Source organism: Ovis aries, chromosome 1 (assembly GCF_016772045.2).
Source record: "Ovis aries strain OAR_USU_Benz2616 breed Rambouillet chromosome 1, ARS-UI_Ramb_v3.0, whole genome shotgun sequence".
In the NCBI taxonomy this organism is placed as follows: domain Eukaryota; kingdom Metazoa; phylum Chordata; class Mammalia; order Artiodactyla; family Bovidae; genus Ovis; species Ovis aries.
In genome coordinates, this window is record NC_056054.1 from 251355768 (window position 1) to 251371192 (window position 15425).

At 50.6% G+C, this 15425-nt stretch overlaps 1 protein-coding gene across 10 annotated transcripts in view; it reads right to left on the minus strand.

Moving 5' to 3' along the window:
* Nucleotides 1-280: 280 nt before the first annotated feature.
* The window catches only part of MRAS (muscle RAS oncogene homolog), a 67318-nt gene continuing 52173 nt past the window's right edge, over nt 281-15425 (minus strand). For all 10 annotated transcript variants that reach the window (XM_004003306.5, XM_004003305.5, XM_042236553.1 and 7 more), the window contains 4 exons: nt 12249-12402; nt 10605-10704; nt 5175-5254; nt 281-3622 (listed from right to left, as the gene is read on the minus strand). In XM_004003306.5, coding sequence (XP_004003355.1) covers nt 3523-3622; nt 5175-5254; nt 10605-10704; nt 12249-12402 — 434 coding nt within the window. In that variant the 3' untranslated portion in view covers nt 281-3522. The remainder of the gene's footprint in view (nt 3623-5174; nt 5255-10604; nt 10705-12248; nt 12403-15425) is intronic.

Here is a 15425-nt window from a genome sequence, read left to right on the forward strand (position 1 = left end):
AAGCAGGTAACTTACTCAAAGGCATATAAAAGTCAGAGGCAGAGCCCGAATGCAGGGCCGTTGGACATCAGGAGGCTGTGCCTCTAAACGAGTGCTCACCTGCCTTCATCCTCAGGCTCCACGCAGGATGGGGACATCACTCATAGCCACCTGTGGTTTCCTCCTCGCGTTAGATTTGCTCTGCAAGAGGGTGTCATTTTGGGCCGGACACTGACCACAAACAATATTCTCGTCGTAACTTTAGGAATATTTGAGTAAGAGGAAACCAGACAGACAAGAGTTCCTCTGCTTTTCTTTATTAATGAGTTGGGATACACAAAGACTTAATAAAAGTTACACAAAAGGCTCAAGCATCATCAAGATCTCCAGGCATCATTCGTTTCACGACAACGGCCACTAGCGTAGACAATGGCTAACACTGTGTGACAGAAGCTGGGCGCTCACGGGCGCTCAGCAATTCAAGTGTCTTTCATTCTAAGTAAACCCGACGTGGAATCCCTACTCCAATGGGGGCTGCAAAGGGAGGGGACCTGTCTCTTGCTCTGGATTGACTGTAACACGTCGGAGGGGCCTCTGAGGGGTCAGAGCTGCCTTGTGTTAGTAGGTCTTGTCTCCTGGGGATGGGAGACAGGCCACACTAGGCTCACAGGCACTCTCCACAAGAAGATGGGGGGGGGGGGGGGCACACAAAGTCCTAACTGAAGCCATCCAGTGTCCCCTGTGAGGGGCAGTCAGTGGCTATCGCCCCAGGCGTGGAGGTGGGGAGGATGGCTCGGATTGCTGGCCCTCTAAGCGGGGAAAAGGAGCCCTCTCAGTGAGGGGAGGGGCAGGATGTCAGAAGGAAATCTGTGAGCGCACAGTGACAAAGGCAGGGGGTGAAGGGATTTCAGGAATGGTGTGCTCCAGGGGGCATGACGGTAGCACAATTCAAATTATAAACCAGTAGGAACACCAGAGTGTCACCAAAGACACAAGCCTCATTGGGCTCTGCACTCAGGGAGGAGCATGGCTACTGGTTTTCCAAACCGACCCTGCCAGGTGCCCACGTGCTGGGGGTACCCCTGGGTACACTGTAACTCAGGCCTAGGTGGAAGCCGTCACTGCCCCAAGGGCCCACAGTTCTCTAAAATGCAGAGAACCGTCTTTCAAACGTGTTATTTACCCGTCACAGCTGTGGGGGAAATGAGGTCATGGGAAATGAAGGTGGACTATTAACTCGACAGGGAGGATGCTGAAGGCCATCGTTTACCCAGTTTCTGCCTTCAGCATCATGGGTTATGTGCTGAGTGCAGGAGAGATGCCCTGGAAGATGGGGCTGGGGTAGATGGCACTGCCCTAGTTGGGGGAGGGCCCAGAAGCAGCTGGAATCCCCTTGTCTGGTTACATTCACAGCTAAGGGCTTCATTCTAAGTCAACTGGTCTGCTTCCAACAAGACTCCCCAGTGCCACTGGGGAACTGCAGGCTCCGCAGTGGTTAAGGGTGCTGGTGGTGGTCCATGCCTGGGGACGTTTCACAGCAGATGCTGCCCTGCGGGCAAGGCTTCCTGGCCCGCTCCACCACTCTCTCCATCACCGCACCTCCCTCCTTCCTTCTTCCCTGTCTTGCCTTTTCCTCATCTTCAGTTTACGGCTGCCACCCAGCTGTACCTGGGCTGCTGGATGTGGCCCAGAGGAGCATGGCAGTTGGAAAAGGCCTTGTCCTGTCGGTGTTTACAAGGCCCACTAACATTACAGGGTCTTGGGAAGATCTGAATGCCTGAGCTGAATGTTCTTTGTTATCTTTCCTTTCCGACTCAGAAAAAAAGGGCCATTTAGACAAATCACGAAGGCTAATTTTCCAACAAGTTATTTCATTCGGCAGCAGAGTCACTCTTTGGCTGTGCCCCCACCCCTTCCCCCACGTTGCTGGTGACCTCGTTGTCAGGACCATAGCATACTTTCAAAACTAAAGAAGAATCCAGGTGTCTCCATGTCCAGCTGGGTGTTCACTTGCTCCAGAGTTTCTTTCTCCAAGTGATGGCCAGGCCACCTGCTAGGGATGTTCTAGTTTGCTTGGTGGCCTGATTTGTAACAGATAGAAAATAAGGTCACTGGCCGACTGCCTCGTCTTCTGACTCTCTCTTGGGGGTGTGCTGCGGCTCCTGCTGCCCCTCCACCCTGCCCCACCCCACCCCACCCCATCTGGCTCATACCAGCAGCACCTGAGAGGCAGGTGGGCATTGTCAAGGAGCTGGGGGCTGGCCCCTTGTAGAAACAGGTGTAGGGGAGCCATGTCACCACCCCAACCTTTCTTTCTCTTCCAATTATAGTAAAGATCCAAGAGGTTAATAAAAGTTTGTGCCAGAAAGGCAACCTGTAATACTAAGTTTGCAAATACTTCAAGGGGTTTTTGCTCATTTATTGGACTGAAGAAGTGAGTCAGTTGACTCAAAGGGAAAATGGCTTCAGGTCTTGGTGCTATTTTAGTAAGAACAGTATTGGATCATTTTTGGTGAAGACTTAGCACAAACTAGAATTTTCCAGATGGAGTCCATGTTAGACGACTTCAGCGTGGAGACCATTCACACCTGCTCAGTGTGTTTGTATGTATCAGAGGCACCAGACAGCGCAGGTGACGGGAGAATGCTCTCTCACAGCTGCTGCAAAGAACACAGAACTTAACCCACAACACGTGAAAAAGAAACGAACACTTTCACAATGCCAGTCAGCTTGCTTAATTTATACATCTCCAGGTTAAGGCGAAGCCCTTTAAAAACTGATGTGCCAGCCCCTCTCCTCAGCAAAATAAAATTTTGTTTCATAATATCTGTATCCTGAACCACAGTAAAGCCTTCTGGGTAAACACATCTCTCTTCTCTCCAGTTTACAGGCTGTGAGTGGGGTCTGTTTCTCTTGAACCTCCAGCCAGGGTCCCTGTGAACTTCCCAGTCTCTCGGTCACTCTACTTTCATAATGAGTTGAGCTTTGGCACGGCTGGGAAAATTCAGTTAAAAAGAAACCCACAATATTCCAGACATGATATCAGAGAGGTCTGCTGAAGACTTGAAACTTCAGCAGGCAGTGGGCACAGACCCCTTTAATAAAATAATAGTCCCTAAAATAATTTAAAAATCTACAAAAGACACCCAGGCTCAGACACTGTGGACTAGGGGTGGGGTTGGGGGGAGCTTGATCATGGCTTGTTTTTGTACGTGGAGAAACCCTCCCACATCAAACCCACACTATGGAGTTCAGAGAAACAACATAGCCACTGAGAGAGGAAGGGACCGGACTGCGTCAACACAGGGGCTCGGACGCTGCTTTGCTCACCGCTGCCTCCTCGTCTCTGGTGAGACACCGGGCCACCTGTGCCCCTCCAGGAAAGCCAGACTGTACCTCCTCCCTGCCCACCCTCCCTCTCTCCCTTCCTGTGCAAGTCCTCGGGCCAAGGGTCATGGTTAGAATGGTCTTCGATGCAGTTAGGCAGTGGAGGGTCCCGAGGGCTGGCCAGTTCCCGGTCACTGTGCCCAGGGCCTCGGGCCATCACAATATCACACACTGCAGTTTGTGGGTGCCCGTGGCCCGGTCTCCCCGCCATTTGGTTTTCTTCTTCTTCTTCTGGCTTTTTTCTGGAATCTGCTGCCTTTTGAGAGAAGGAAGGACAGAAAAGCCATGTTACAAAGGGCCTTTGCTTCTCCCTGCCTTCTCCCTTGCTCCTGGGTCTGTGACTGGGAGGTCAGCTCTGGTTCTGGATGGGGAGGGGTGGGGGAAGAGGGGTAGGGAGGGGACATCCTGGTCCTGGACGCTGGAGGAAGAAGGCCTGGCCTGGAAAGCATCTCTAAGGCAGGGTAAGTGGGAAGGGAGAGAGGGCAGAGCAAAACCTGCCTCCTACTGGTGAGATTTCCTGATAACATACTCCGGCTGCATTTATTTCCATCACATATAATATCAAGCTGTTATATGCCATACAGTGTTGCTTCTACGTCTGTGCTTCATATTTTATTTTTTTAAGATTTTTTTTAATGTGGACCATTTAAAAATTCTTTATTGAATTTGTTACAATATTGTTTCTGGCTTACGTTTTGGTTTTTTGGCCGAGAGACGTGGGAATCTTAGCTCCCTGACCAGGAATCAAACCCTTGCTCCTTGCATTGGAAGGTTAAGTATTAACCACTGGACCACCAGGGAAGTCCTGTTCGTTTTTTCCTATGTCTAAAACCTGTCCTTGGAACTAGGAGGTCCATAACTAAGACATCACCCCCTCCTGGTGTGGTAGCATCTCCTAACACCAGGCAAACACCCATGAGAAAATAATTTCATGAGTGCAAGACTCCCAGCTAAAGCATAAGGTGAAGGCTGCCAACCACAGTCCATGCTGGGGAATAATCAGAAAAGGAGGTTTTTGGGTGTGTGTGCATGAGTATGAGGGTGTGCACGCATTGGGGGTCGGGGGCTGAGAGATGGCAGGTCAGGAAGCGCACGGTTACAGCCTGCATGTGATTCCACAACTCTGTGCCAGCCCTAGAGGTCCCCAGCACAAGACAACAGGCTAAATGCACGTCGTCTGCAAACCACTGATTAGGTGTCTCTGCAGGTTGAGGACTTTGGAAACAGGAAAGATAGAAGATGATGAGACAGCCAGGAGGCTGTCTCCGTCATCTAAGCATGAGATGATGAAGCTTTACACCTAACTATGCAAAAGAATGTACAAGAGACCATGGCTGGGGTTTCTGACAATCCTCACAGACCACCAGTGTGTGGGGACTGGTGAGAAGACACGTGTGCAAAGCTTCTGTGACTGCAGCCTAGGAATCGGATGCTGGTCGTTCAGCTAAAAGTTGAAGGGGTGCTCTGACATCAGGGAAGAGGGGAGGGCCTACTTTTTACTGAGTTGGCAGCTTTGGTGTCGGGAGAGCCTGGGATTGGGGGGGGTGGCGGAGAGGATGGAGGCACTGCCCAAGGGGAGTCTGAGCTATAGGATGGAGGAGATCCAGGGAGGAGGCTGCGCTGGTACCTTGGGCAGGAGAGCACTTTGTTTGCTTGTGGCTCCATCCATAGGGAGTAGGGGAAGGCACAGGTGGGTGGGGAGGACAGAGAGAGATGGACAGAGGCATAAGAAACCCAGAACAAGGCCCAGAAGAGCCCAGACCACCTTGGACAAGGTGCCCTGCTTCCGGGTGGCAAGCCTCACTCACCTAATTACTCTAACCAGGTCGTGGAAGGCTTTGTCGACGTTGAGAGGTGGGTCCTTGGCACTGGTTTCTATGTACGGAATCTGGAAGGCAAAGCGAAGTCACTGAGATACACAAAGCCCTTTTCTCTAAAAAATGCAAAATTCTCAGAGTCCCCGAGGAACCCTGCAGAGCCCCCTGGCACCTACAATCTCAAGCCTTGGGTGGCTTCTCACTCTTTGTTTACTTACTATTGCTTTATTTAGAAGCTGTGTGGATTTTATTTTTTTAATTAATGTTTATTGGAGTACAGTCACTTCACAATGTTAGTGTCTGCTGTACAGCACAGTGAATCGGCTATATGTTTACATACAGCCCCTCTGTTTTGGGATTTCCTTCCCATTTAGGTCATGACAGGGCACTGAGTAGAGTTCCCTGTGCGGTACAGTAGGTTCTCATTAGTTATCTTTGGTTTCTCACTCTTCAAAGTTGGAAAGTTTTCCTGACGGCTTTTCTGACTCTCTCTTTGTTCTTGGTTCAGAGATATTTTGGAGCCCCCTAAAAATAGAATGAAAAAGACCTTTTCATACACTTGAAGACTAAAAACTGTTTCATTTCTCATACTGACATATGTTGTGATTCTATTCACTTTCCTCCTCGAGCTTTCTTTCTGTGCCCTGGAGGATCCTGCCCTCCTTCCCGGGTCCTCCTGAGGGCATGTGGGTGGGAAAGGGGATGGCCCTGGGCAGGACTCTGCACCCTGGTGATTCTGGTGGTCTGGGCATCCCTTCTGGTCTCCAGCAGCCTGCCTGGCCCAGCTCTCTCTTGTGTGCATCTGTGAGCCCAGAGCTCAGTATGTTTACAGAAGGCTCGTGTCTGCATGTTTAGGACTGAGGAGTCACCAGCCAGCTGGAGGGTGGCAGTAACTAGGAGACGTGGTTGAAGGGACCTCGTAGGTCCATGCTACCCCAAGCCTTGGGCTGGCACAGCGAGGAAAACAAAGCTTCCATGAAGTCAGGACAGAGACTCCTCCTTTCATAGGGACCCCATAAAAGCAGGAGGCACACCCCTACTTTCCTAACAAGTGGAGAGAGTGTGGGCTCCAGATAGCACGCACTGGCCTCCCTAGATGAGATGCAGGCAAGCCAATCGTGATTAGACTGAAGAACTCTGGTATTTTTTGCAATTTTTTCCTGATTACAAAATTAAGACATTTCACTATTAACACATTGGAAAAAAACACAGTGAAGAAAATAAAAATGACCGATAGGTTAAACGCGGGGATAGGGTAAGTCGTCATCTTAGAGGAGGAGCAGGTTGTAAATGATTGCCCAGAACACATCAAAAAGCACCTTCCCACCAACGATCATCACAGATCAGATGTTCACACGTTGCTGTGGCTTTGAGCAGGGGTCTTGCTCTATTGATCCAGACACAAAGAGCAGAGCCCAAAGGCCAGGGCTCAGACCTTCAAAATTTCCAAACTTCCATTCAACAAATATTTGAGCCTCTGATAACTCTGAGAGGAAGCTGCCTTCCACTGAAGGCGATTAGGTTGTAGGCTCCTCACTGAGGTGACTGTGGGCTGTTTGGCCTCCCAGGTCTCAATGTCCCCGACCTTGCTAATCTTCACGTTAACCCACTGAGGTAAGCAAATCAGCTATCTCCGTTTTGCAGCTGGGGAGACTGAGCTCATAGTGGTGATGTATTTGCCCAAGGCCACACAGCAGCCAGCGGAGAGTCAAGATCTGGACCGGGAACACCTTCCAGTTCCTGCCTGGCCTGACGTGGACAGGTAGGGGTGCTGAGGTCCACTACAGAGCCTCTTCTAAGCACGGTAGGCACCCCAGTAGGTCCCGGGAGCTGGAGTCCTAGTAGATCTTTTGAGGGCAGAACAGCGTTCTCCCCTGTGGACATCCAGGGGTCAGGGACCTACCTGGAGCCTCTTTGCATCCTGTAATCCTGCCAGCTTGCATGTCCCAGGTTCCTAGGGCCAGACCTCTGCTGCCTGCCTACCCCCTCACAAACACACCAGCTGTAATATCCCCGGTCTCCAGACACTGCCACCTTTTTTCTGGGGGATTTGGCCTCTGCAGAAACACTGATGTGCATTATCTGGGTTCTTAGAATTTTAAGATTTCGTAGTAATAACACTTTAACTAGGGAAAATTATGCAACAAATGGTAATACTGTTTGGCTCCACTGAAATCGCCAGGAAATGCCACCTTCTTACATTGTGTGGGGGTGACCTGCCTTGGTCAGCTCAAGAGGAATTTGCCTTATGAGCTCGAAAATTAGGACAGGCATTAACAAGGTCATGTGGTCTAATGATAAATGAAGTTGCAGCATTTGCTGTAAAAGCAACATTAGCTGAGACACTGGAGACCTGGGCTCCAGTGGGGGTAAGTGGGGGATGCCTTACCAGACCCTGTGTCTCATTCTCTGTTACCTGAAGAATCGGGCTGCTGCTACCCCTGCACTGCCCCTTTCCCCCCCATCCTTACCCACCCACCCAGAGGGGGTCTGCGAAAGTCCTCAGCATCAGCTCACTGTGTGGAGCCTGAGTCTATGGGATGGGGATCGCTCCTGGCCTCTCTCTGTTCAGGATGTTGGCTGGTAGAGAGGTGGGTGCTTTCTGAGGTCTGAATCTAATTCTAAACCCAGCAGTCAGTTCAGTGCTCACCTGGAGACTTCTGAGCACACCTGTCTTGGTCGATCACTCCCTCTTCTTTGAGGCATGTCCTTTTCTTGGCTCTCAAGACCTCACTCTGGTCCTCACACATCACCGACCACTCTGTTGCTTTTTCTGCTTCCGCTCATCTCCCCACATGCATGGCACTGAACTGTCCCCAACCTCAATCCCAGGACTCTTGCCCTACCTACAGGGGTTTCATGACTTTTTTCCTCTTGGGTTTCAAGGCACTTTTTTCTTTTTCCATGTATATAAACATATAACTATATATGTACACATAAAATTGAGGTATGATTGACATATAACGCTAATTTCAGGTGTACAACATAATGATTTGGTATTTGTCATTGTTGTTCAGCCGCTAAGTTGTGTCCGACTCTTTGCCACGCCCATGAGCTGCAGCACACCAGGCCTCCCTATCCTTCACTATCTCCTAGAGTTTGCTCAAACTCATGTCCATTGGGTCAGTGATGTCATCCAACCATCTCGTCCTCTATCACCCCCTTCGACTTCTGCCTTCAATCTTTCCCAGCATCAGGGTCTTTTCAAATGAGTTGGCTTTTCGCATCAGGTGGCCAGAGTATTGGAAGTTCAGCTTTGGCATCAGTCCTTCCAATGAATATTCAAGGTTGACTTCCTTTAGGATTGGTTGGTTTGATCTTGCTGTCCAAGGGATTCTCAATAGTCTTCTCCAGCACCATTCAAAAGCATCAATTCTTTGGCACTCATCCTTCTTTATGGTGTAACTCTCACATCCATACATGACTACTGGAAAAGCCATGGCTTTGACTATAAAGAACTTTGTTGGCAAAGTGATCTCTGCTTTTTAACACACTGTCTAGGTTTGTCATAGCTTTCCATCCAAGGAGTGTCTTTTAATTTCATGGCTGCAGTCACTGTCCACAGTGATTTTAGACACTGTGGACACCCCAAAAAGAAAATCTGTCACTGTTTCTACTGTTTCCCCATCTATTTGCCATGAAGTGATGGGACCAGATGCCATGATCTTTGTTTTTGAATGTTGAGTTTTAAGCCAGCTTTTCACTCTCCTCTTTCACCCTCATCAAGAGGCTCTTTAGTTCCTCTTCGCTTTCTGCCTTTAGGGTTGTGTCATCTGAGTATCTGAGGTTATTGATATTTCACTTGGAAATCTAGAGTTCCATGTCTGGTTCTAACTGTTGCTTCTTGAACTGTATACAGGTTTCTCAGGAGCCAGGTAAGGTGGTCTAGATTTCCCATCTCTCTAAGAATTTTCCACAGTTTGTTGTGATCCGCACAGTCAAAGGTTTGAGCGTAGTTTGGAATTCCCTTGTTCAGCCAGGAGTCAGGCCATGTCTCTCCTCACTCAGAACCCACCAGTGGTCTCCCCCTCACTCTGAGTAAAAGCCCTTAATGCCTTACCCCACTGTACCCGCCTTGCTCTGACCTCACCTCCTGTGACTCACCCCTCCTATTCCTTCTTCTCTGGCCTCCTTTCACCTCCCTGCTGTTCCTCAAACTCCCACAGCAGGGTCTTTGGACTGCTGGATTATCCCTCTGCTGGGACATTCTTTCCCCAGATATCCAGAGAACCTACTCCCTCATCTCCAGTCAGTCCTGGCTGACATGCACCATCTAGCAAGGCTATCCCTGATCACCTATTTGTAAAAGTGTGCCCCGCCCCCGCACTCCACGTTCCCTCCCTCTCTCCCTAACTTACCTTCCCCCACAGCATGTTACCTTTGGGCACACTCTAATTTACTTTGTTTACTTATTTTTTAAAAAGCTGGGTTTAAAAAAATTATTTATTTATTTGGCTGCACTGGCTGAATCTTAGTTGCAGCATGTGGAATCTAGTTCCCTAACCAGGGATGGAACCCAGGCCCCCTGCATTGGGAACTTGGAGTCTTAGCCACTGGACCACCAGGGAATTCCCTGCTTTGTTTATTGACTGTCTTCTGTCACTAGAAGTCAACACCTGAAGCATGGAGTTTTGTATCCCAGGACACAGGACGGTTGAATGAATATGTGAATGAACACAGAAGGCAGAGATAAGCAAAACTAACCCACAGTCAACCCTTTCCTCTACTCGCAGAGCTAGACGCACTGGGCAGAGGGAAGCAATAATTCTGTAGACCTCCCGGGAGGCTAGGTGGATGTCTACATAACTGACTAGTGAGGCCAGGACACGGCTGGGCCAATGCAGGGGACAGGTGGGAAGAAGCCCAGTGACCCCACCATCCAGTGGGTAAAGGGGTATCACAAGGAATAGGAAAAAAACCCAAGTCTACGACATGCACTGTGGGCTGGGCCAACCTGGGTTTGATCACTTCCAAGATGAAGACAGTAGCGCCTACCTCCATGTGTGGCAGCCGGGAGTAGATGCTCCCCCAACAAAACGCCTGGCACAAGCCGGGCTCAGTGAAGGTGGCTGATCTGACGATTCTGAGCACAGTCAGGTGCTGGCTCAGAGACAGAAGCCAACTCTTTGCATGGCCCAGTGATGAACCTGCTGCATCAGGGCCAGGGCCCTCCCCAGAGCAGGGCCTCTACTGACTGACAAGGACATGCTTTCTCTCTAGGTTGGCATCTTCTTTCACAAAATATCCCACACTGCACATGCCCCATCTCTATGGAATCCAGCCCATGACCTAGGAGGTCTGTGTGCCATTCCCACACCGGGACTGCAGGAGTGAGCTGACACTGACATCCCCTGAGCCCCCGAGTCCAACACACACACGCACACACACACACACACACACACACACACACACCCCACCTACATTGTGTTTGGTCGCCATTTCTTTTCCTTGCTCCCTGGTGATTTTCCTCAAATGCATCAGATCGACCTTGTTGGCCACGAGGATCATCGGGAATGACTCCCTGGGGAAAAAAGGAACAGCAGCTTGTGAGCTTTCCCTGGTGAAGGCGGGGCACCCTCGCCTCAGGCCTGACCCAGCACACAGCACCTCCCTATGGGCCTGAGGCTGACTTCAGAGCCTTTCCTTCCACATCTCCAGGGATGGAAGAAGGGCCTGTGGGCTGCTCGCTGCCTTGGTTTGAAGCCTCATGCCTGTTGCAAGGTGAGTGGGGACCCCCCTGGGAACCCCGTGGCTTTACACTGTCTGGGCCAGTGGCTGGGTTCCTGGGCCCACTTCCTCCCATCTCCCAGGCACCATGACACACGCCTATGCAGGCCATCATGCTGTGGCCATCAGCAATGACTTGTGAAGAGTACCAGGGCCAGGGGTGGGCACACAGCTGCCCCTCAACAATGGCAGCTACAGAATCAGGATGGCTCCCAGGAGAGTCAGGAAGGGATCTGGAGGCATGTCTGCCTGAAAGTTTCCGAAGGATACGTGTGGCCACACTCCTGTCCCAAAGTTAATGAAATGCCCATCTCACAGCATCTTTGTCAGCAGTGAGTATTTTCATCAAGAAGTTGTAATTTGATGGGTAAAAAATGGTACTTTATCCTGCTTTCTTGCACTTCTTTGACTAGCAAGAAAGTTGAATATCTTCCCACATCTGTGTCATTTATGTTTTCTCTTTAGAGATTCCTATAGCCAAGGGTTTAACCCACATTTATCTCTTAGAACTTTATGTGTATGTATGTGTACATGTATGTAAGCATCTTTATCTTGAAAAGTTACTAACACTTTGCCTTTAAGATAGGTGTTAACTGGACTTTTCAAATTTACTGAGATTTGTTCAAAACTCCTATTAGTTTATCCTTTTGTTTTTATACTAACCTCAGTTGGACTTACAAAAATTTCAAATTACTTAACTACTCCACATTATGCTAAGGAAAACATGAGCCTTTAACTGTTGCTATTGTTTAGTTGCTAAGTCGTGTCTGACTGACTCTTATGTAACCCCATGGACTCTAGCCTGCTAGGCTCCCTTGTCCAGGAGACTTCCCAGGCAAGAATACTAGAATGGATTGCCATTTCCTCCTCCAGGGGATCTTCCTGATCCAGGGATTGAACCTGAATCTCCTGCAGTGGCAGGCGGATTCTTTACCATTGAGCCATCTGTTAAGCCCAAGCCTTTAATTAGAGGCTTATAAATCTCACAGTCAAATGTGATTTAACCAATTACAATGTACACTGGAGAGAAAATTCACTTTTCCTTTGGCTGTAATAAAATTTGGTTAAATTGGAGCTGAAAAACAGATGTTATTTATGGTTGCTTGAGTCATCAGTGGGGACAGTTTAGGCAAGATGGGAGGGAGCCAGCCCCTCAAGGCCGTGGATGCATGTTGACCCCTCTGCCATGTAGAAAGGACTAGGGTGGGAGCTGGTGGGAGTTGGAGGAACCAAGGGCTGAATTCAGCTCTGCTCCTTGAACCTCAGCTTTCACCTGAAGACCTGAGAGAGATAGACAGAGCCTACCCTGAGCCAGGCATGGGGTGTCCCAGCCCTCACCTGTCCTTGACGCGCAGGATGAGCTGGTGGAAGCGGTCCACGTGCTCGAAACTGGCCTTGTCCGTGACCGAGAAGACGATGAGGAAGCCGTCCCCCGTGCGCATGTACTGCTCCCGCATGGCGCTGAACTCCTCCTGTCCGGCCGTGTCCAGAACTGTGGTGGGAGGAGGCCACTCAGGGGCTGGAACCATCCGTCTGGGAGCCCCTGGGGCCTGCAGACCCCCAGGCTACAGCTGCGCCCCCTCGGGGTGGCTTCATGGAGCTGTCTCCTCGAGGCCCCCCGGCTGTGCTGTCAGGAACCAGCAGGGCCTCAGGCACCTCAGTGTGAGGCCCTGACTGACTTATTTGTGGACCCACTGATTCTACCCCATTAAGGCTCCCTGGGCCTTAATTCTCTGTCTGAATAAAAAGCCTCATGAAGTCAGTGATCACCTCTGTGGCAGAACTCCTCAGGAGTCCCCAGACCTGGGCCTGGAGCCCTCAGCAGCCCTTATAAGCTGAGTTTATGGGGAAGTCACTGACTCTCTGAGTCCTTGTTTCTTCATTTGTAAAATGGACACAGTGCCTCTACTTGGCAACCCCTTGGAAGGAGAGGCCTCGGACCAGCCTGCGGGAAGCCCAAAGAGGCCTTCCCGGGTGAGAAAGGGTCCCCAGCCCTGTGTGCAGGGGACCAGGGGACAGGGCAGCCCCCTGAGAACCAGGGCCTTTGTCGCCAAGGATGAGGCTGCTGCAGGCCTCCTGGGATCTGGGAACTGAGGCAGCTGAGGAGACAGAGGCTGGGGGGACCATCTCCCCAAACGCTCTTCCCCTCACCGTCCCCAACCCCCGCCCCATAAGCCTATTCTTCAGAGATAAAGGTTCTTCCTGATAGTTTCAGAGGTCACAGCCACAGCTGAGGGGGAGGCTCTCTTTAGACCTGCAAGCCCGACAGGCTCCAGGCCCATGGGGGTTGTGAAATTTAAACCCTTCAGCGGCTTGCAAACTTCTGCTGCCTGCCACCCTCCCCATTCCCCCAGCTCTCTACCTCTGACCACACACCTCGCCTCTCCTGGAGGCTGTGCAGCAGTTGGTTACAGATTCTGAAGCCTGATTCTGGGCTGAGTCTGGCTCCTCATTCCCAGAGTGCGACCCTGTACAAATTCACTTCTGCCTCCTATTCCTAAAATGGGGCTGGTCAGGGTTGTCCTGAGTTAATATACTAAGGCCATTAGAGCAGTGCTGACACAAAGAAGTCCCTTAGGAGCGTCTGCTGTGAGTATCTATCCTCTCCTGGGGCTCCTTTCCCCAGCCATTCCTCCTCCCTGCTCCTCTTGCCTTGGTGAGCTGATACTGATTCACAGAATACTGCTGCCTCAGCCCTGATTCTCCACCCCCATAGAGGCTCTTCATGGCTCTGTTCTCACTGCCCATTTAAAAGGCCCCTAGCTGGACTGTCAGTTCCCAGAGGCAGGGACCTGGTTCGTGTGTCACCCATCTACTCGGAGCCTGGCATAAACAGCACTCAACAGTAGCTGAGTGAATTAATGAATGTGAAGTCTATTCACTTTCATTCATTCATTTATTCAAGAAATATCTGAGCATCTACTGTGTGTCTGGCAGTGTTCTAGCCACTACACATACAGGGGAATGGGACAAAATCCTTGCCCTCATGTGACTTACAATCTAATAGGAAGACAGATAAACAAATGAATGGATGCTGTAATTTCTAGTAAAGATGGGTATATACTAGGAACAGTAGCGCCAGTTGGAGGTATCTGGTGGAAGTTGGTGTCATTTTGGATAGGGAAAGATGGCATCTCTCCTCCTTTAGAAGAAGCTTTTGAGCAGTGACTAAATGATGGGGGTGGGGGAGCCATAGTGGCCAATGGCAAGAGCATTCCGGGCTGAGGGAACATGGTGGGGTGGAGGTGTGCAAAGGCAGGCTGGCTGAACTGGGGAAGTGGAGGGACTGCTGAGTGGAAGATGGGGGGAGGTGGGGCAGGTCAAGGGTGGGTGGGACTGCTGCGTCCGGGTAAGGCTGACTTCATTCACTGCAGAGACTGGGCAACAGAGAGAGATGATCTATAGGACATTTGGCAAGTTTACCCTGGTTGTGGAAATCCAGACCAAGAGTAGAAGCGGGGGCACTAGGTAGGCAGTTATGCAGTAATCCAGCAAGACAAGACGGAGAGCTGGACTGAAGGTGGGGTGAGGTGGCTGCTGTGAGAAGTGGCCAGATTCAGGCCACTGTCTAGGACAGAGCCAACAGGGGCAGGGTGTTCTGGAGGGAAACATGAGGATGTGGGGGTGAAAGAGAAGAGCATTGAGGCTGGTGGCTGTTTGGGGGCTGAGCCAAATGAATGGTGGTATCATATCCTAAATGGGGGAAGATGGTGAATAACAGGGTTAGGGGGCGCTTAGTTTCTGACACACTTCAGAACCTCTCAGACATGTATGTGAGACTTCAAACAGGCATTTGGAGACTTAAGTCAGAAAAGCAGAAAAGGGGCAAGAGATACAGACGTAGGAGTTGCCAGTGTGTGGACGGCCAGGAAAGCCAGAGCACAAGCTAGGCAGGACCCCCAGGAATCCACATCCCAGGCAGGACCCCCAGGAATCCACATCCCAGGCAGGACCCCCAGGAATCCACATCCCAGGCAGGACCCCCAGGAATCCACATCCCAGGCAGGACCCCCAGGAATCCACATCCCAGGCAGGACCCCAGGAATCCACATCCCAGGCAGGACCCCAGGAATCCACATCCCAGGCAGGACCCCCAGGAATCCACATCCCAGGCAGGACCCCCAGGAATCCACATCCCAGGCAGGACCCCCAGGAATCCACATCCCAGGCAGGACCCCAGGAATTCACATCCCAGGCAGACACTGTGGGATCAAGCCTGAGAAAGTGACCGTGTCCCCACAGCTCGTACCCCACACATAAGAGCCTGGGTCTCCTCACGTGTGACAGCAGGGCAGGGCTCCTGGGTCTTCAGGTCCTTTAAGTTCTGACATCCTATATTCTTTGGTTTGGATATTAATAATAAATGAAGGGGTTAAGAAAATAAGATCTACAGCTGAGGACCAGTGAGGGGACTGAGGCAGTTTCCCCAGTTTCTTTGGGAGGAGGGATAAAGACTGACCTTTACCCAGAGGGAGTGAATCCCACCCAGAACTGCAGTCAACAAAACAAATGCAA